Raw genomic sequence first — 22,097 nt, forward strand, 5'->3', positions numbered from 1 at the left:
GGCAACGGCGGCGGTGGCAATGGTGGCCAACACCGCGCTGCCAACGCGGCTCATTCGTACGGTGTAGATACCAATTGGTATCTCGACACCGGTGCGACTGACCACCTCACTGGCGAACTGGAAAAACTGGCTGTTCGGGATCGCTACACCGGCAATGAACAGATCCACACTACTAGTGGACAAGGTATGGATATTGCACACATTGGCCACTCAGTTTTATCTACTCCCTCCGGATCATTGAAACTAAATAATATCCTTCATGTTCCTAACTCTGAGCAAAGTCTACTTTATGCCTATCAACTCATGAAAGATAATAACGTGTTTATTGAACTTCATCCTGAAACTTTTTATGTCAAGGATCAGGATACCCAGAGGACCATACTTCAAAACAAGAGTAGATGGCGGTTGTTTCCGGTCACCGGGGCGGCACAGTGCTCCTCAAGGCAAGCACTTGGGGCGATCAAACCATCTACATCCCGGTGGCACAAGCGTCTAGGGCATCCTTCCCTTCCAGTTGTCCAGAAAATTGTTCGAGGCTTTAATCTTCCCGTGTCCAATAAGCAAGATCACCTCCACGTATGTGATGCATGTCAGATGGCCAAAAGCCATCAACTACCTTATCCTCGCTCAGTTAGTGAATCCAAAGCTCCTTTAGAGCTAATTTTCTCAGATGTTTGGGGTCCTGGACCCATCTCTGTAGGCAGGCAAAAATACTATGTCAGTTTTATCGATGATTTTAGCAAGTTTAGCTGGATATATTTGCTCAAAAATAAATCTGATGTTTTTGAGAAGTTTCATCTTTTTCAAGCCCATGTTGAACGCCTATTTAATCGCAAAATTATCGCCATGCAAACAGATTGGGGTGGTGAGTATCAAAGTCTGAATTCTTTCTTTGAGCGCATTGGCATCACTCACCACGTCACTTGTCCTCATGCACACCAACAGAACGGATCTGCTGAGCGAAAACATTGTCACATAGTGGAAGTTGGCCTCTCCCTTCTAGCACATGCATTCATGCCCTTGAAGTTTTGGGATGAAGCCTTTCTCACGGCCGTGTATCTCATTAATCGTATCCCTAGTCGAGTCATCAAAAACCAAACTCCACTAGAATGCCTCTTTGGTACTAAACCCAATTATAGTTTTCTTTGCGTCTTTGGCTGTGTCGTGTGGCCAAACCTGCGCCCTTTTAACAAACACAAACTTGAGTTCCGTTCCAAGCAGTGTGCCTTTTTGGGTTATAGTACTCTTCACAAGGGATATAAATGCCTCGACATCTCTTCCGGTCGGGTTTATATTTCTCGCGGTGTCGTCTTTGATGAACAAGTTTCCCCTTTTGCTAGCCTTCATCCTAATGCCGGTGCACAACTTCGCAAAGAGCTTGTCCTGTTGCCCTCCCACCTCCTTCCATCATCCACATTTATTCCAGGGAGAGTTGATGATACTGCTGGTCATGTGTCAATAGTTAATACTCTTGATGAGGGGTCTGTTGATAGTGTGCAGGAATCAGGACCGGTCAACCCTGAAGAAATTGGTGAAAATACTCATGATTTTATGCAGCAATCAGAAAACTCCACAGAAGATCCAGGCGCCCGCTCCGATGCTGATTCTGGCGGGCGAATCCTCTCGGGATCCGGCACTGTTGCGGCGCCAGGCGAATCTTCCTCGGGATCGCAGCCCGCAGGCGGGACAGGCGGTCGGCCAGGTGGGCCTGCTGCCTTCCTGTCCCCTGGTCGGGCCACCCCCGCCTCGATGCAGGTCAGGGCCCCCTCCTCTGCGAACGCGCACAGCCCACGTGGTCGTCCCGGTGCGGGGCGCGCTGGCCTGGGCGGGGCGGGCCCTTCACAGCCACAACCGCGTGACGGGTCGCTATCAGACCCTACGACCGGATCTCCACAGGAGTTCCACCTCAGATCCGGTGTGGGATCCCGTGCGATAGACTCTGGATCTTCTGCGCCTGGTGCAGCCATCTCCGACTCTGTTGTTTCTGCACCGACAAACAGGCTACAAGTTTGGGCTGACCAACCAGCACCGCCTCCTCCTACGCGTACACATACCAGGTCCCAAAGTGGCATTGCAACACCCAAAGTTTATAAAGATGGTTGCGTTCGGTGGGGGTCTTTTTGTGCTGCAGGTGAACCGAGAACTTTACAGGATGCTCTTGGTGACCCAAAGTGGAAGAAGGCAATGGACGAGGAGTACTCTGCTCTTATGGATAATAAAACATGGCGTCTTATTCCACCTATCAAAGGGAGAAATGTGATTGACTACAAGTGGGTGTACAAGATCAAGAGGAAGTCTGATGGCACTATTGACAGGTACAAGACCCGGTTAGTTGCCAAAGGCTTTAAGCAAAGGTACGGTGTGGACTATGAAGACACCTTTAGCCCTGTGGTAAAAGCTGCTACTATCCGTTTAGTTCTTTCCAATGCAATTTCTCGGAATTGGTGCATGCGTCAACTAGATGTCAAGAATGCGTTTTTGCATGGTGTTCTGGAAGAGGAAGTCTTCATGAGGCAACCCCCTGGGTATGAGAGCTCGGTCTCACCACGACACGTCTGCAAGCTTGACAAAGCTCTTTATGGTCTGAAACAAGCACCACGAGCCTGGTATTATCGTTTGTACTCCAAACTTCAGTCTCTTGGCTTTCTTGCTTCTAAAGGAGATACCTCATTGTTTTTCTATCATAAGCATGGAGTCACTATTTTTATGCTGATATATGTTGATGATATTATTGTTACAAGCTCTTCACCAAAAGCAGTTGCAGTTCTTCTCAAAGATTTGAGTATGGATTTTGCACTCAAGGATTTGGGTGCTCTGCATTTCTTTCTTGGTATTGAGGTGAAAAGTATTGCACGTGGAATCCTTCTGTCACAAGAAAAGTATTGCACGTGGAATACTTCAGCGGATGGGCATGACTGGATGCAAACCTTCGCCTACACCCATGTCTACCTCCGAGAAGTTATCTCTTCACGATGGAGCTATTCTCACAGCCAAAGATTCCACCAAGTACAGGAGCATCGTGGGAGCACTTCAGTACCTAACCTTGACACGGCCAGATATTGCATATGTTGTTAACAAGGTCTGTCAGTTTTTACATGCTCCTCCTACTGTTCATTGGACTGCAGTAAAACGGATACTCAGGTATCTTCAAGGAACACAGAGTCATGGACTTAAGCTTTGCAAGACGAATTTCATGCTTGTTAGTGCGTTCTCTGATGCAGATTGGGCAGGCTGTCCTGATGACAGGAGATCTACAGGAGGATTTGCAATTTTTCTTGGAGGTAACCTGGTTTCATGGAGTACTCGTAAGCAGGCTACTATTTCTAGGTCCAGCACAGAAGCTGAGTATAAGGCCCTAGCCAATGCCACTGCTGAAGTAATATGGGTCCAAAACATGTTGACAGAGTTGGGTGTTTCTCATCCCCAGGCAGCATCACTATGGTGTGACAATTTGGGTGCTACATATCTGTCTGCCAACCATGTTTTCCATGCTAGGACGAAGCATATTGAGATAGACTATCACTTTGTTCAGGAACGAGTAGCCACCAAGCTGTTGAATGTTCGCTTTGTTCCTACTAGTGATCAAGTTGCAGATGGGTTTACTAAACCCCTTTCTTTGAGGCAGCTGGAGGCATTTTGACACAATCTCAACTTAGATAAGTTGTGATTGAGGGGGAGTGTTAAACATTGTACATACGGTATAACTATAAAACTGTATATGTGTATGGCGTGCGTGTAGTTGTTGGCGTGCGTGTAGTTGCTGTAACAATAGATTGGGCTGTTGAGATTGCATCTTATCTAGATTGTGTCTTGGAGATCAATCCACAGCCCAACAACCTATATATCCCGCGGCACCTCGCCTATATTAACACGCACGCGTCCCTGCTCATTGCATACGCTTCAGCCTCATCTTTCTACATCCGTCAGGGTGGCCGGGCGCGCGGGGAGGCGCTTCGTCTGGGCGAGGAGCGCGTCGTAGAGCTGCTCGTCCGGCATGTCGGCGAGGGCGCGGTCGAGGTCGAGGCGGGCGCCGCTCCGGGCGGTCGTCTCGAGGCAGGTGGCGAGGTAGCAGGACCCGGCCTCGAGGCCCATGGAGTGGGCGTCGCTCGCGTGGACGAGGCCGGAGACGAGCTTCTCGAGCATGGCCGTGGTCGGCGGAGCTGGTGCTGCAGGAGGCGGTCGCGCTGTGCTCGGATGTTCCTGGCGGCGCACATGGCCTAGATCAGGATGGAGTCTAGGTCATCGTCGCTCGCCGCCGCCGGTCGGTGGGTGGGGAGCCCGAGGAAGCAAAGGAGAAGGGGTTTGAGGAAACACATGGCGGCGTGGTGGAATGGGACGGAGGTTCCGGGCTGGGCAATGGGGTTTACCAAAAAGGAAAGAAGCGTCGCGGGGACACGTGGCGTGCGGCTAGTGGGTGAGAGCAGCGAGCGCCAGGCTAAAATCCTGCTCGCTTTTGCAGACGATGGGCTCTGCAGGGTGGGCCCACCTGAACGGCCACGCCCCCTTTGCATCCGTTGACCGGTTAACCGCCTCCAAAACGGGAGAGCACTGATCGCTTGGCGCGGGGGGCGATTTCAGGACCAATGCCCTCAGTTTTCAACTTGTACTACTCCCTCCTTTCCGGTTTATAGAGCTTATCTCAAAATTTTAATTTTTCCATTTTATAAGACTCAATTTGGTTGTTTTTCATCACATGTTCAGACTTTAAGGTGCATTAAATCATTGCATGCAGTATTAAGAGAAAACTGACCCATGCATTGCAATTAATGCATTTGTAAACATATTTTTTTGAGGAAAACAAGAGCATTAGTTGGGTGCTTTTGCAAACTACAAAAAATATTCCACCACTCATCATCTATTTTGGTTGGTGAGATTTTTGAATTGAGCCTTATAAACCGGAAAGGAGGGAGTAATACTCAGCTTCCAACACAAATAGTTTGAGCTTTGAACTGCATTTTCTCAGCCATTGAAAAGATCACAAAAAAAAGAGCGAAGTATGTTTCTCGTCCTCAAGTGTAAAATAAAATTGACCTCGTCCTTTTTGTCGGCATTCAGCCTCTTGTGTTTTGAAACTAGATAGAATTCGTTTAAAACCGGAAACGAGATGAAACCGCCGACATGTCACTCCTTCCCCCTCCCCCCCCCCCCCCCCCCCCCCCTCCTCCCATCCTCCCATTTCTATCATACACAAGCACCTAGCTTATGAGCGTCCGCCCTACACATCAACGACAACGAACGACCTCGCTAGACTCCTGCATGTGCACGCACACACCTGTCGCTTTTGTGCCGTTGCAGTCCCTGTAAGGGCTACCGAAGGGCATCGAGTAAATGGCTGATGTGCCACCTGGGAAGATTGAGCTCGTCAAAAGGCTGTGGACAGTCATCTTCAACTATACCTAGCCGTGGGATACCCGGCCTGAAAAAGCCCGGCCCGACCTAGCCCGGTCTTGCGGTGGCGGAGCTACGTAGAAATAGTTGGGCGGGCCAGGCAAACAAGTGCACATTTAAAAAAAAAAAATGATGAATCGTGCTACTTCATTAGAGATAAGTAAATCCTCAGTAATTTTTAAACTTTTTGTTTTTAAGGATCAGCGGGTTTTTAACTAGATCAACAAATATATACAGCCGGTTCTCGCACGGCAAGGCAATCTCCCCTTCTGTGCGATGGACGATGTTGGCCAGGTAAACAAGGTGGCCGCTGCTGCTTGTTGTGCCGCTGTTGCTCGGCTGCTCCTTGTGGCCAATAATTAATTAGGGGCCTAAGTGGTGTCCGCCAGTATACCAACTAGCTACCTATGCATAGTGTATGAAAGAAAAAACATAGATATCCTGGGCGGGCCACGGCCACTTCGGCCTTGGCGTAGCGGGGTTCCTATACAACGCGTAGGACGCCCGCTAGCGAGTGGGCGCATACTGGAAGCAACTAGTTAACGAGCGTGTCTTCGGGAGCCTCGTAACGATCAGCGTCACTTGGCGCGCTCTCAGTCATTCGTCACGTGTCACGTTCTGGACGCTCTCTTCGGATTTTTTTTTTATTTTTCTGCATGCGTTTTCGGCTTTTTAAACAATTTTTTTCCGGGGGTTTCTTACGTTTTGGTTTTCTCCCGCTCTTCCATAGCTTTTCGATTAAAAAATCAAAAAAAAAATTGCACGAAAAACACGTTTTCTTTTTTTTTCTTTCGCGAAAGTCATGGTTTTTTTCGCAAAGAGGCACGGTTGAGCTTTAGCGAGAGTCACGGCCGTGCCTTTCGGAAACGAAAAAAAATGCGTTTTCTGTTTTTTTTTTCTTTCACGAGAGTCGCGGTTTTGCTTCTGCGAGAGGCACGGTTGTGCTTTCGCGAGAGTCACGGCCGTTCCTCTCGGAAAGGGAAAAACAAAACGCGTTTTCAGTTTTTTTTTTCTTTCGCGAGAGTCACGGTTTTGCTTCCGCGAGAGGCACGGTTGTGCTTTCGTGAGAGTCACGGCCGTACCTCTCAGAAAGGGAAAAAAATACTCCCAAATGTCAAAACCTATCAACTTGGGATCTAATTTTGAAGATCTCGACGCGAGGAATCCAATGATGAAAACGGTTCGAGATTTGGACGCACGGTTTAAAAGATAAAACGTTTTGAATAAACGGATCTACGAAAAAAGGGAAAACTCCCAGATTACGACAAGTGGCGCGCTGCATGTCCGCCACTTGTGGCAACCTGGGAAAGTGGAGTGTTCTTTGCAACGAGTACTCCTTAATTAGTGATTTCGGCGCATACCCCCCTGAGTGTTCGTAGCTTTCTGGGCCGGCCCGTATAGGATTCCTCCCCACCAGTTTTGGGAAGGTTCTAGAACCTTTTCAGAACCGGTTTTTTATTTGGTATTTCCTTTTTATTTTTACCTTTTCTGATTGAACTTTTTCTTTTTCTTTTTCTTTTTCTTTTTCTTTTTCTCTTTTCTTTAATGTTTTGTTTCTCTTTTTCTCAAATCATGAACATTTTATTTTAAATCGTGAACATTTTTATTTTTCTCTTTTCTTTAATGTTCTGTTTCTCTTTTTTTGAAATCGTGAACATTTTTTGAAATCGTGAACATTTTTATTTTTCTCTTTTCTTTAATGTTATGTTTCTTTCTTTTTTTGAAATTGTGAACATTCTTTAACGTTATGTTTCTTTTTTTAAATCATGAACATTTTTCTGAAATCGTGAATAGTTTTTGAAATCGTGGACATTTTTTTTAAATCATGAACATTTTTTGAAATTATAAATAATTTTTGAATTCATGAATAATTGGACAATTTGTAACTTTTTCTAAAATACTAATTATATTTAAAAACAAAATAAAGCTGAAGACAGAAAAAAGGCTAAAAAACAAGGGGCTCCCCGCCCCGCACATGGGCCGGCTCATGAGGGCGCGCGGGGGACCAGGGAGGGTACGCGCTCCCGTGGCTGCGAGCGCGTACCGCGCTGTATAGGCGCTCCATTGGCGTAGCTCCTCCGACGCGGTCTTGCCTATGGGGCGAGCCTGGGCGTGAAACCTGAGCCCGAAGGGCGGGCCAGGCGGGCTGGGCGGGCCTGGCTTGGGCTTGGCTTTTTTGCATTTTAGGAAAGAAGCCCGGCAGGCTTTTTCACTGACGGGACGAGGTTGGGCCTGCTGGCCGGGTCAGGTCGGGCCCGGGCTTTGTTAGGCCCGGCCTGGCTCGATGGATGGCCTGGTATATCTTCAACTATCATATGTATGTCAACCCTGCGCCCTAAGCCCATACAACATGATTTCTGCCTCCTTTGCACTGCCATAGTCTGAAAGCACATCACCTGCATAATTACAAAAAATGCACTCGCCGATGTTTACCCGGAGTCATCAAAGTGGTTGAGATCCTCTATTGTAGCGCACCGTGTAGTACGGTCATTCACATGTAGGATTGGGTCCCCACGTCATCTCCAGTAATGCACCGTATAGTACTATAGAGGATCTCAGCCCCGTCAAAATTGGCATCAATATTCAGTTTGCCCACGCTTAGTAGGCTGAGGCATCCAGCAAGGTGTCTTAACACTCATCTCTATCGGCTACCAAGTAGGGAGTACCCAAGGCATCTCCAACACGGCTCACCAAATCGCCCCCGAATATTCGAACGGGATGGTTCGAGCACTTTTAGGCCTTCAATGCATACACTCATTTTGGGCTGAATTAGTTTGGACGTCTAAAATCCCCTAGGCCGATCCAAAATCCGCAGAGTTCTAGGGGAGTCTGGACGCTTGCGTCCGACAACCGAGTCCCACCCAAAATTGTAGCTAGCTCAGCTCCGTCCGCCACATTAATGGTAGGGTCGCCGGCGAGCCGCCCAAGGAGCCTACCCCGCCCATTAAAAAGTTGGCCAGCCACTCCCAAACTCTATCTTTGAGCCCATTCTCCTCATTTTACCCCCTCTGCCGCAGTCCGAGCCCCCTAGTTCATCCTCCGTTGTCGCCATGGTGCGGACCACGATAAAAGTGGTATAAGCGAATTTCCAAAAAAAATGTGGTACAAGCAACGGACGTCGGTATGGCAGGCCGAAATCACAGGGGAGGCCCATAATAGGTGTCCAACCACTTCAAGGGAAATGCCAATCCCGGCCTAGACAGCACTCTGCGTCAGCATACGATGTTATGACAAGCACACATCACACGAATTTGAGCCTTAGGGGTTGACACAAGCACACATCACCTCCCGCTTGCATAATTCTGCACACTTGCAGTTTTCACTCAGCCCTTGATGTGCTTCAGTACACCCCATTGAAAAGTTTATTTTGGTTTTGAATAAACTAAATCCCTTGATATTGTAATTTGGCTGATCGGGACTAATTAACTTTATGAAATAGCACACCTTGATATTGTTCTCTTAGTTGTGTGAATTATGTTCTTAAAAGTTAATTTATATTGGTTGAGAAGCGTCTTGCATATGCATGGTTACTAGTAAACTAAAATCAACTAACTAGTTTTTAGAAATTCTCCCAGTTTCTTCTGTATTGAATATATGGTCTTTGCCTCCTAAAAAAGATAGGGAACATGTAAGGTCATTTCCCTACTTTGTGTTTTGGAGGATGATGACAACCCTTTATTGACCTAATCTTATGCTAAGTGTTTCAGGTTTCGGTTTTAGGTCTTCTTCGGTTAGCTATTCTCTCGGAAGGCAAAAGGATCAAAGACGGTGTTTTCTACGCGTTTGTTTATCTCTTTTGGTCATAGGGAACCCGTACTATCAAGAGGGAATCCACATTGGAAAGTGTTGGGGATATCCATTCACGTACACTTACCTCACCCCTCTCTTGTCTTCCCCTTCCTTCCTACTGTCTACTATGGGCTCCAGCGGTTGTACCGCTCTCCGGAGCGGTTGTACCGCTGGGTCTTGGCGCTGACCAGTTTTGTTCGAGCGGTTGTACCGCTGCTTCCGGGCGGTGGTACCGCCAATGCTCAGCAAGGACTAGGGCGGTTGTTCCGGCCAGGCACCACCCAAGTACCGGTCTGGCCTCTGTTTTGATGCGGTACTCGTGCGGTGGTGGCCTGGTTGGTCCGGTCGTACAGGTACCACCGGGGTCCAGAGCGGTTCTATCGCTCATGACTTAGCCGCCCGAGCGCTCGAGTCCATGCGGTTGCACCGGCCCGGTACCGCTCGACTACCGCACTCAGGGGTGACTCCCTTCTATTCCTATGCGGTGGTTGGGCGGTGGCTGGGCGGTTGGTCCGGTTGTTCTTTTCAACCGGTACTACCGCCTGGTCGCCCGGTTGTACCGCCTGGTAGGGTTCTGCACGTAAACTGTGAGTCCCGGTTGTACCGGGACCAGGAGCGGTTGTACCGGTGCAGCACTGAGAACACAGTAACGGTTGGATTTTTAGGGTTGCTATATAAGGGTGCTTCTTCCACCTACCACACTTACCTCTAACCTCTCTCTCTCTTTCCACCATTAATGCTACTCAAGCTCTCTTTGCCCGATCTCTCTCTCTCTAGCCACTCAAACTTGTTGATTTGCTAGGGATTGAAGGAGGAGACCTAGATCTACACTTCCACCAAAGAATATTTGCTTCCCATACTTTCTTGTGTGGATTTTGTTACTCTTGGGTGCTTTGTGCACCCTAGACGGTTGAGGTCACCTCAGAGCCATATTCCATTGTGGTGAAGCTTCGTGGTTTAGTTGGGAGCCTCCAATTAAGTTGTGGAGTTTGCCCCAAGCTTGTTTGTAAAGGTCCAGTTGCCGCCTCCAAGGGCACCAATAGTGGAATGACGGCATCTCGCATTGTGTGAGGGCGTGAGGAAAATACGGTGGACCTAGTGGCTTCTTGGGGAGCATTGTGCCTCCACACCGTTCTAACGGAGACGTACTTCCCCTCAAAATGAAGGAACTTCGATAACACATCCTCGTCTTCACCGGGTCCACTCTTGGTTATCTCTTACCTTTACTTGTGCAAGCTCATTAGTGTTACTTCTCTTGCTTGCGTGTTTGCTTGTTGTTGTTGCATCATATAGGTTGCTCACCTAGTTGCATATCTAGACAACCTACTTTGATGCAAAGTTTAATTTGGTAAAGAAAAGTTTAAAAATTGTTAGTTGCCTATTCACCCTCCCCCCTCTAGTCAACCATATCGATCATTTCAGAACATGTTAAAGACATCCACCTAAATGCAGATGTAAAAATACTTTCTACATAAGCATCCTATTTGTACAGTAAATGTTGATCTTGAGACTAGGGTTCTGAGTGGAGAAGAGATCTTCAAAATTGCCACATCCAGAGAGTATGTGAACTTCTTTTTAAATATCCATTCAATAACAGCCGCTCACAGATCACAGTGTCCTGGATTTCTTGCTAAGAGCAGCAGATCAATTCAGCGTTAATTTTTGCACTTCAAAATTGGAGCGGGCTACAAGCACAAAATTCAGTAAAATAATGGTGGCAAAAGAAAGCAACCTCAAGATGGAAGAATAATAGTGAAACAAACAATGTGATTCAGTGTTACCAATGTACACAAAGTACCGCTGTTTCGTTTTTCAAGCAACTGTGAAGGAACCTACTATAACTTGCAGCTTGATACTTTGATCTGTGAGCATGAAACATCATATTCTATCAAGGTAAAGATCACTTTACCTAGCAAATCATTATTTGTACAAAGAAAGGAACAAATTATGCATTCATATACTCACATGCTGCACTCGGAGCATGGTATTATATTCTCAAACACCAAATTCAAAAGCTTGTTTATTACCAACTAAACATAATAGTTATACATATAGTAAATAATTAACCGAACTCCTAAAATTAGGATGCATAATGGAGCCAACATAAAACTACAAAATCCTCTCATATAAATATTTTCAGACATAATAAACTTTGAAGGCACAAAAGTACGATTTCATCGGAACATCCATCGGTACATTGTCTCACTGATTGTTCACATAAGGTAACTAACAACAAGTACCACGATACATTATTTCCCTCATCGGTGATAGCTACTCTATAAACTCAGTAGACTTCCCGTATAAATGCCAATGGACTTGGAATCTCCCAATTCTAACGAATCAAGAAAGGTGTCATTTCTTGGATCATAACTTCGCAGAAATCCATCTCCTGGTTCTCCACTACCAAGGATACCTTGTAGATAACCCTCTGCACTGAAAAATATCCTCCCATCATCTAACATTAGAAAAGGATACATACAAGGCCTAGCAACATGTGATGGCATGCTGTATTTCTTAACCCAGATACATTTCTCAAAATCTGTCAAAAACCACAAGTCCATAGATATGTTATGAATATTGTGAACCATAACTAAACATCCATTCAATTCAGCCAATGATAACTCAATTTCAAGTTTTGAGTAACTGTAATCCTCGTTTTCTTGCACAAACCTCTGCACCTGTTGTGGACCATGTAGAACACCCCACTCTTCTGTCTCGAGGTTGAACGAAGCTACGCTACCAGACTCAATGGTTATAACCCCAGTTTCAAAGTATGTGGAATAGAAGTCCATCAAGAAGTACACCACCCCGTTGACGACCACACATCTTATCTCGCGACCAGTACAGATATGGGACGGAGGGTCCTGCTTCCTCCTCCATCTTCCATGGTTCATCTCATTAAAGGTGATAATCTCACATACCTTTCGGTCACCAATTGTAGAGACACGGAGTGCCTTGTACTCTCTGGTAGAGGAGACCTGCCCAAACGCACACGACTCGACTTTGCAGTGCCACTCTTTTATTCCCTCCACTTGTAGCTCATGCACCAATTCCTCTGAGAAATCAGTCGGCAAGGTGATGGTAGATCCAGTGGCCGGGTTCAACACCCAGAGATCCCGAGAGTAGAAAATCCAGTTGAAGCAGATGAGATCTAGCCGCGCGCGTACAACACGGATGCTATCGCCCTTGCTTGAGATCTGGCCTACCGGATCGCCCGATGACTCGTTCACTAGAACAATTTCGTACCCGGTGCTTGGTATCCGCTTCAGCACATTGCCGAAAATATCTGAAATTGCAACGCCGTTGGTCCCACTATCATCGCAATAGGCTATGGCGAGGAGCGGGGGCGCCGTGTGGTGGCGGGACTTGTGCGCCGTGATGAAGAGTGGGTCGAACGTGAGGGCGCGCCAGGAGGGGCTGACGGTGCGCAGGCGGCAGAGCTCCTTGGCCGGGATGCGAAGGAGGATCTCGTACAGCGCATCGGCAGGCAGGTCGTCGGATCTGGAGGCGGAGGGGCGCAGCTTCGAGGATGACATCGCTGCGGTAAGTAGATCTCGTGAGCAAGCGAGCGAACCAGATCAATGATGGGTTCAGATGGGGTTGTATGCGGAGGAGACGAAGGAGTTTGTCTTACCGAGAGAGGTGGCGGCGAGCAGGCAATCGCCGGAGACGAGATGTCAGAGGGGAAAGCGCCTGGCGGTGAATCGATGGCCGCCGCACTGGTCTAGGGTTTGGTTTAGGCTGGGACAGCAAGGGATCGATGCAAAGTGTCCGCAACTCCCGAATTTCCCAATTTCGGTTAAATAAAAAGGGAAACACTTTACAACAGACGTCGGATGGAAGTCATTTGTCAGACCAGCCGCACGCCATCGATTCGCTTAAATCTCACGGTCAAGGGTGGTTTCGTCGTTTGATGAGATTCCAAAACAACCCATTCAATTTTGTCGCGCATACTCTCCGATAAGGCAATAACACCTCCCGCATTGACCCCATGTCCCCGCCAGCCTCAAACTCACCCCATCGCTCGTCCTCGTCTCCATCGCCTACTCTCATGCCGCCGATCTTGCCAATCCCCTCGCCGTCCTCACCTCTTCATCATGAACAAGCCCCGATGTGTCATCCCAAGAGTGAAATGTGTCATTTATCCATTAACTCAAACCGATTGCACGCTTTAGGCCAAGTAACCGAAGAATCGATCAATTTAAACCATAAACTCGTTTATTTGATCAAATAAGGCAAAACTGTTTGAGGGGGTAAAATACGGCCATGTGGCTGCCATGTCAACATACCTTAGACCCCTAGCGCTTTGGTTAATTTGTAGTGGGTGTTTTTTGCAAACTGGCCATCACAATAAAGTGGCTGAAGAAAAAAAAAGATCCTGGTCCATGGTACTCGAACTCGTATCGTACTATTAGGAAAGAGGGATTACCTAGAAGACCACTTAGTACAATTACTGGTTGAAGAAATGAGAAGCAGCTGGCACTATTTTCCAATTTCTTTACATAGGAAGTACCTCGCAAGCAAAGCCAACAAAGACGGAACACCATTCTGATGGAAGCAATACAAATTATGTACAGAATTATTCAGGAGTTCTTTGGCCACATCCAAATAGCGTGTGGCAGACATGCATGGCGTAGCAAATTTAGCAAATGCATAAGTTATACAGCAAGCATTCTATTGCGACTTCGCATCTTCGCTGCTGATACCACAACGACGATGGAGCCTAGCCGACTACTACGTATTAAAGTTTCTTTCTAGCGATACACACACCGAAACCAAGATCGACACCAGGAGGGCCGCCGATCAGATCAGATCAGACCAGAGCCTACTCGTCCTTGGAGGCGTGAGTGGCGGACACCGTGGAGACCATGGAGTCGACGCCACACTTGTTGCGCACGTTCGAGCCCCTGCAGATCTTGTAGTAACCCTTGTCCCCCCAGTTCTCGCCCCATGAGTTCTTGATGATCCAGTAGGGCTTCTCCTTGAAGCGGGAAGGCGCGAAGCCAGACGCCCCGTAGCCGACGAGAAGGACACCGTGGTCGAGGTGCCTGCCGCAGATGTATGGGCATGACACTCCGCCGATGTATGTCTGCATGTATGCGGCGTTGATACCGACTGCACAGGAGAGGAAAAATATGTGTCAGTGGTTTCTAATATATATAGATTGATTGTTCCATGTGCTTAGAAACACAGATCTGGGATGTAAACTCCATGTGAGACAGTTATACTCACTGGCCAGCGGTCCATATTTCACAAGGTTAGCAGCAATCTGTTCTTCATCAACAGCGACAACGCTGAAGTTTTGAACTGAAGCAGCAATCTTGGACTTCTCAAATTTGCAGGTACCGTCCTTCCCGGTGTAAGGGTAATCCTTTTCTCTCTCAAGGCCACCAGATTTCAACAGATAGCTAAAGGCTGAAGTCATCAACCCACCATTGCATCCAGCATCGCATGAATCAGGTTCTGCTGGGTCGCACTGAAAAATTCACAATATGATGCAGCATATTAAGTTGAGGCGCCCATCAAGGTAACCAGGCAATAAAAGGTAATATAATTGTTCTACTACCCTTGAATTCGCATTGCAGAAAGAATTGTTCAATGCAAAACAGCACGGCATCTACCTTACTACTCCCTCCGTTCCTAAATATTTGTCTTTCTAGACATTTCAAATGACTACTACATATGGATGTATGTAGACATATTTTAGAGTGTAGATTCACTCATTTTGCTCCATATGTAGTCACTGGTTGAAATGCCTAGAAAGACAAGTATTTAGGAACGGAGGGAGTAGTATTTTTCTAGACAACAGTTTCATGTGATACCAGTGGTTCTCGACTGGAGAAGATAGGTAAACTGAGATAAATACAAACAAACATGTAGTACCATTGAAATAAAACTAAGTAAACAGCAAGACAGCACGGGTAAAAGGCCCTTCAACAAAAGTTGGATGCCTCACACTGCATATGAGTAAAATGGAGCTACGGTTGATGTGCCCTTACAGGTACTAGTACGGGTCACAGAATCTTATACCATGTATTACACATACTAAATCCCATGTAAAAGAAATATTTTACAATTTGGAGTCATGAACCAAACATCGGGCACTACCAAAGGACACATCCTATGCAATAATTACATTTTTCATTTCCCTTATTGGTTTGATGACAGCAATATAAGACCTACCCAGCTAACAGTTTGCTTCTTTCCCATTCAGTTAGAGATCAGAATATCAAGTTAAGTGGCATCCAGTTCAATGAGTTGACAATATAGAAATCATCAAACAACTTCGGTTAATTACACAAAAAATTCAGTGGCTATGCCTATTCTGGTGGATGGACAATAAGCTGGATAGTCCATAGAGATCAAAGTGGCACCCTCACAGCTCACCCGCCGAATCAGTGAATAAGCACAAGGCGCCTTGGTGAATACTGAATACTGAGTCACTGACCGATGATAGGTCTGTCTCAACCTATCCATTATCCTAAATTATGACATCCATCCACTCACCAAACATTTTTATCTTCATCTTTATTCTAGGTTTGAAGCTATCATCTCAACAAAAGGAAGGCTTTAAGCTACCCCACCCACCACCACCAACAGGTTCTCCACAGTAAGTTTGAGGTGATTACTATGTTGATTATTTTGGTTCTTTTCATAAAAGAAGTCAATCGCTTTTGTTGACTGTTAACTAGTAATAATCTAACAGGATCTTGCCACTCTTGTCCTCCAAATTTCCCTTGTAAAGTTTTCCATGGAATACTGATCCCAATTCCCCTCTCAGAACTCACCTAGACCCTTTATTTCGTTTGGTGCGTTGCCCAATCAGAAATCGACAACATAAAAAAATAGTCTACACCAACGGACAAAACATAGTGACATGCCACAAAAATCCAACCTATGTTGTGAACAATCAACCAATCACAAAAAAGGAAGAAAAAGGAGCCTCACCTCATGGTCGCAGTCGACCAGCTGCTGCTCGGAGAGCACCTCCATCTTGCCCGTGGCCAGGTAGTTGGCTCCCTCCAACGCCCCGGACGCGCTGAACGACCAGCACGACCCGCACGAACCCTGCAAAATCAACAAGGTCAGGGGCGGAGGCCAGATCGGGAGATAAAACGGCCAAAGAATCAGGGGGGGACCTGGTTCTTGACGGGGCCGACGGCGCCGTGGTCCCTCCAGTCGAAGTCCTCGGGGAGGCCGTCGGTGGGGAGGACGGGCGCGTCGTGCGCCGACCCGGCCATCTCCCGCAGGAACGACCGCCGGGTCGTCTTGAGGCCCAGGAAGGTCCGGCGGAACTCGGCCGGGGTGAGGTCGGAGAACTTGGTGACCCCGTGCTCGGCGGACGGGTCGAGCATCTGGTGCCGGCGCGCGCGGCGGAGGTTGGCCTTGAAGACGGAGAGCCGGTGCGCGTGCTCCTCCGCGTCCCTGTAGGTCTTCCCGAACCGCTGCACGAAGCCGAGGAACTGCGAGTCGAGCTCCAGGTCGTTGTCGAGGGGGTCGGCGCCGCCGACGACCTGCCGGATCAGGGGCTCCTCGTCCCCCGCGGCCGCCGCTGCCGGCGCCGGGGAGAGGAGGAGGCCCAGGAGGACGAGGAGAGCGGCCACGAGGCGATGATCCATTGGGGGGATTTTCTTGGTTGCTTGTCTGGGTGGGTTATCTTTGCTTCGGCTCCACTTCCTGTTGCTTTATAGGAAGTTGTTAAAGGAGATATTTTGTGTTTAGACTCCTGGGTGCTGTTCTTTTTGCAAACGGGCCCTTTGAGATTCATGGATTATCCAAAGATATTTTACTCCTCCTTGTTGGCCCCACGGTATATACCCACCGTGGACGGTGGTGTCCGGAAGAAGAAGCTGACTCGGCAGGGGCCACGTCTCGTTTTGTGTGTCGAAAGTCAGGCTAGTGCCATTGATCTTATGTAAATGATCTGCATTCTTATGTAAATGATCTTGCTCTTATTTGATGAATAAAGTTTTAATGCTTAAAAAAAATGCCATTGACGAAAATCGATGACCTGGCTGATGGGAACAACCTGCACACAAGCCCCTGTAACCTCGCTTTATTAGCTAGCACCAAGGAAGTTTTCCCTCTTTCCATGCTCTTGCTGGCAACCATCTAATTCATGGGTTTTAATCATATACAATATGTGTTTGATCGCACAATTTATGTAGATGAGCTTGCTCGTCGAGGATACTTCGTCCTCATATGATTGTGATGAGGGTTTGTTCAAAAAAAATGGCTTTGAGGAGGTTGCATTGTTGCTAAGTGAATGATGGGTAGAGAGAAACATGAAGAGGAAGCATCCAGGTTCGCAAAAAAGGCGTGTGAATATTATGGAACGAAACAGCTAACTATGACCAACTCGTCCATGACTACTTTCCGGACAAACCCATGTGTCATCCGCATCTCTTAGGCCAACACTTCCATATGTCAAGAGAGCTTCTTATGTGTATTTTCAGTGATATGGAAGCGAACACGAAAAGGAAAAAACTTAGTATCTTGACATGGTAAAGAATTTGGTTGAGTTGCTCTTATTGGCTGCAAACTTTGCACATTAATTGGCTAATATGGCTCATGCACATTCGCGTCGATGTGACACACATATAATTATCGTTATTTCAAATTGAGGAGCTTGTCACCCCAATTTTATTTTATAATAGAAAAGAAACCGATAAACAACATACAGGCCCATTTAAGTGTTCCAAATCTCAAACCAAGGAAGCAAACACATGCACCCTATCATGACAACATGTGCAAAGGGAACACATGCAGCAGGGTCATCACACATGACTCCTCGGCACTATGAAAATGTAAGTATTATGCATAAAACTACATCATACACTAGTATCAAGTATAACAAAACTACAACAAAAGAGGCAAAGAAACAAGGTAGACCGGAAGATAAAGCAATTTTCTCCTGGAACTTTTTATCTCTCTCGTATGATCATGAGCTTAGAGTCTAACCTACTCCAAGTGTGCACGTCCTCGGTGCCCATCCTATGCTCTTGGCAAAGAAGCCCATATCAGTCTCAGTTAGCAATGATGCCATGGGTTGAAGCAGCAGTCGACCGCCACTTTTCTGCATACCGTTTCAATATGATATCCAATAAGAAATTTGAAAGGAGAGCACACCACGATCATGTGGGTAGACATGATGAAATGTAGCAGAATTCCTGGCTTCCAACAAAGTCCAAATTATTGTTGGCGCACCCACGGTCACTACATGTATGTGTTCTTTGGAGAAACTCTCTATCCATCCACTAAACTATTTCTATTTTGGGGGATGTTGCTCACACGAGTCACACTTTTCATAACACTCCACACAAATCTTGCAACAACAAGTTATAGAAAAGGTGTTCTGCAATCTCCTCATGATCACAAAAACTACACTTAGCGTTATTTCCTTTCCAATTTCTTCTAACAAGATTATCCCTAGTAAACACACTATTCCTAAACACTAGCCATATGAAAACTTTAATCTTCAAAGAATTTTTTGCATTCCACGTCGTTCTATGCGGCCATACCACTTGATCAGTTTTCAGAGTTAAGTACAATGATCTAATAATAAATTTACCAGACTTGGTTAAAGCCATGTATACTTATCTTATTTGTCAAAAATAATTACATCTCTACATATATCCTTAGGCTAAGCCCACATGTCAGTAGGTTTTCCCCATAATACTCTTCTACATCTAACTTTGCTCGTTTCATCTTCTGGAGCTTTAATAAAATTTGCACTGAGGTAAGTACATATAATTTGGTAAGATGCAGACATAAAGGCCTATCTCCAATCCATAAATCCTCCCAAAAAGTGTCCTCTCCACATCACCTACCATCTTTCTACCATACAATAGGAAAATAGGTTTAACTTTCATTAAACCTTGCGAGAAACGAGACTAGCCAGGTTTGCTCTTACATGACCTTGAAGTAGACTTTCCTATGTATTTTTTCCTAGCTAGCCTCTGCCACACACCCTGTTCATTTTCAACTTTAAAAATCCATTTGGAAAGTAAACAAATGCTCAAAACAACTAGATCAGTTACACCAAAACCACTCATATCCTTGTGTCTACACACATCCTCCCATTTAGCCAAATGGTACTTTTTTGTGTCTTCTTCCTCCTGCCATAACATTCTTCTTCTATAAAAAATCGTCTTTTTACTAGGACCTTTAGGGAGTTCCAATAGAGAAATCATATACAAAGGTATGTTGCCTAAACTTGAATCAATTCAAATCAGTCCCCCTCCACATGAACCACCTCTAGCCATCCATACCCCTGTTTAAGAATTCGTCCAATTAACTTGCCGATTAGCCTATTAATCCCCTAGTCGCTAGCCAACCGAGCAACTACCAGTTAACGATTTCCTTAAGAATGATCCACGCACATAATTTCTTCCATGGCCAATCCCATTCACTATTACGTAGTCTAACTGAATTAACTGGAACACATAAGTATTCAAATCGTAATTCCTACAGCACAAGTAAAAATAGCAACATAATTGTCTTGCTTCTCTATAGCTCTACCAAAACAAAAAAAATGTCGCTCTTATGAAAAATCACTTTTGAACAAGAAAAATGTTGAAATAGATAAATAATTAACTTTACATTCCCAACACTTCCCAACTCATCTTTAAACACAAAAACAATGTCATCTGCATAACGTGGCACGTTGATACCATTTCGCAATCAGTGTTGCGCTAGATTCTGACTTAGACCTTGTTCATGAGCTTTTTCCATCAACAAAAGTAAAGTATCTATTGCAAGGTTAAAAGGATTGGGGACATGCCCCTGGCTCAAACCTTTTGTATTTTAAAAAATGACCAATCTGGTCATTTACCATTACAACTACTTTGCCTCTCTCAATGGATTACATAACCCAACTACTAAATTTATGAGAGAATCCTTTCTTCTCCATAAAAAATTCCAGAAACTCCCAATTAATTTTGTTGTATGCTTTCTCAACATATATTTAGAAGAAAACAACACTTTCTTTTTTCCTATGAACTTTAGGTAAAACAGTAACACCATATAGTATATATTTCCCCTTTATAAATACAGTTTGTACCAAAGCAACTACATTATCAGCTACTCTAATAACTTCATCATTAATTACTTTAGTAAAAAATAAATATAGCATTGAGAAAGCATGTGGGTTTGTATTGTTAAAGAGTTTCAGCTCCATCACATTTAGAAAGTAAAGCTAGCATAGAATATCTAGCTAGATCAGGCTCTCCATTATAAAAATCACTAAAAGCAAGTAAATCATGACCTATAACATGTTAATATTTTTGATAAAACTATTGGTAGATCATCATGTCCAGGGGCCTTATTATGCTTTACAATAACTTTGATCTCCTCTAAAGTAAACACACTATCCAGAAGGATTATGTCCATCTCATCCAATACATCAATATCTAATTTATTGTCCAAAAATACAGTGCCCAAAATTGGTTTTTGTAGAAACCAATGGAAATAACAGTCGATCCTTATCACCATGTGCACCACAAGAAACACGTCCCTTAGGGTTTCTCTTTCCCTCTCACATTTGCAACGACTAGGGCACTCATACCTTTCAAGCTTCGGCAAGACCGTGGATCCACCTCCCCTCTACCCGCTGCTCAGGCGGCCGGTGGTGGGGAAAGGGTCCCGGTGCCTCAACTCCGGCTATTAGTTTAGGCTAGGGTTTTTCCTCACAAGGGCAACGTTCTGGCGGATGGCGGCGCTCCGTCTTCAAGTTTCTATTTGAGGCTTCAATCCTCTTTGAGTTTTTCCATTGGGACGGAGGAGCGCCGATGTAGATTCCTATCATATCCTTGAGGCAGCCAAGTTAGGGTTTCTTCTCATGCATGTGTATCGACGAGATCTAATGTAAGATGCTTCAGATTGATTCAATGGTTCAATGGCAATGACTGTGCTTGTGTCGTGTTAGTCCTTAGGGGCTTGTGCATGAAAACTTCTCGGCTATCATTGAGAAGGTTAAGCCGACTCCAGTAGGGGAGCGCCGATGGCTCGTTTTGACGGCGATAGTGATCGTTCATGGCGTGGGGTGCTCGATGCAATCTTCGACTCCCTCCGTCCGGAAATACTTGTCCTACAAATGGTTGAAAATGGATGTATCTATAACTAAAATAAGTCTAGATACAATCATTTCTAGGACAAGTATTTTCGGACGGAGGGAGTATATCTAAATAGCTAGCCCCCCACTAACATATTTGAAGGAAATATGTCCTAGAGGCAATAATAAAGTTATTATTTATTTCCTTATATCATGATAAATGTTTATTATTCATGCTATAATTGTATTAACCGGAAACATAATACATGTGTGAATACATAGACAAACAGATTGTCACTAGTATGCCTCTACTTGACAAGCTCGTTAATCAAAGATGGTTATTTTTCCTAACCATAGACATGAGTTGTCATTTGATTAACGGGTCACATCATTAGGAGAATGACGTGATTGACAAGACCCATTCCGTTAGTGTAACATCTCAAATTTTTAATTTGGAATGTTATACAATAGATCATCATTGCATATCATATTTTATTGCATTTTGGCTGATCCTAGAAATTTCACGCAACTCAAGGACCCTCGGAGAGAATTGGGAGTTTCGTTATTTTCATATTTGAGTTTTCTCAAATTTTGAAAATAGGATCATTTGATTTTATTTATTTTATCTTCAATTATTTCTATTACAAAAATATGAGAGAGGGAATAAAATGACTTTCCCAAAATAAAGAAATATTGAGGATTTAATAATAAAATCAAATAAGATTATTTTGGTTTTATTTGCTATTTTTTGAATTTGTTTTGGCATTTTTAGATTTTTTTTTCTAGAATTTTTTTAGTTTCGGCGAAATTTATTCTTAAAAAAAGACCCGCGCCCGACTGGGCCAAAGGCCCAGCCGAGCCAGGTCGG

At 45.3% G+C, this 22,097-nt stretch overlaps 2 protein-coding genes across 2 annotated transcripts; both read right to left on the reverse strand.

The window, feature by feature from the left end:
- Positions 1–11,356: 11,356 nt before the first annotated feature.
- On the reverse strand, positions 11,357–13,056 carry LOC123104583 (putative F-box protein At1g47765). The gene is made up of 2 exons (XM_044526457.1): positions 12,812–13,056; positions 11,357–12,715 (listed from the first exon to the last, which is right to left on the reverse strand). The coding sequence occupies exon 2, from the start codon at positions 12,711–12,713 to the stop codon at positions 11,454–11,456; it is 1,260 nt and encodes a 419-aa protein (XP_044382392.1). The 5' UTR covers positions 12,714–12,715; positions 12,812–13,056; the 3' UTR covers positions 11,357–11,453.
- Positions 13,057–13,634: 578 nt separating this feature from the next.
- LOC123104585 (cysteine proteinase 1) lies at positions 13,635–16,851 on the reverse strand. Its single transcript, XM_044526458.1, has 4 exons — positions 16,317–16,851; positions 16,126–16,245; positions 14,410–14,653; positions 13,635–14,292 (listed from the first exon to the last, which is right to left on the reverse strand). Exons 1-4 carry the CDS (start codon positions 16,794–16,796, stop codon positions 14,003–14,005), a joined length of 1,134 nt encoding a protein of 377 aa, XP_044382393.1. The 5' UTR covers positions 16,797–16,851; the 3' UTR covers positions 13,635–14,002.
- Between the last annotated feature and the right edge of the window lie 5,246 nt (positions 16,852–22,097).

Source organism: Triticum aestivum, chromosome 5A (genome assembly GCF_018294505.1).
Source record: "Triticum aestivum cultivar Chinese Spring chromosome 5A, IWGSC CS RefSeq v2.1, whole genome shotgun sequence".
Taxonomy (NCBI): Eukaryota; Viridiplantae; Streptophyta; class Magnoliopsida; order Poales; family Poaceae; genus Triticum; species Triticum aestivum.

Excerpts from the sequence above, each read along its gene's own strand:
- LOC123104583 (XM_044526457.1), bottom strand. The coding sequence starts at position 12,713 with ATGTCATCCTCGAAGCTGCGCCCCTCCGCCTCCAGATCCGACGACCTG.
- LOC123104585 (XM_044526458.1), bottom strand. The coding sequence starts at position 16,796 with ATGGATCATCGCCTCGTGGCCGCTCTCCTCGTCCTCCTGGGCCTCCTC. Across the intron at positions 14,654-16,125 it reads TGGTCGACTGCGACCATGAG|TGCGACCCAGCAGAACCTGA; the intron begins GTGAGGCTCCTT and ends TGAATTTTTCAG. Across the intron at positions 14,293-14,409 it reads GAAATATGGACCGCTGGCCA|TCGGTATCAACGCCGCATAC; the intron begins GTGAGTATAACT and ends TCTCCTGTGCAG.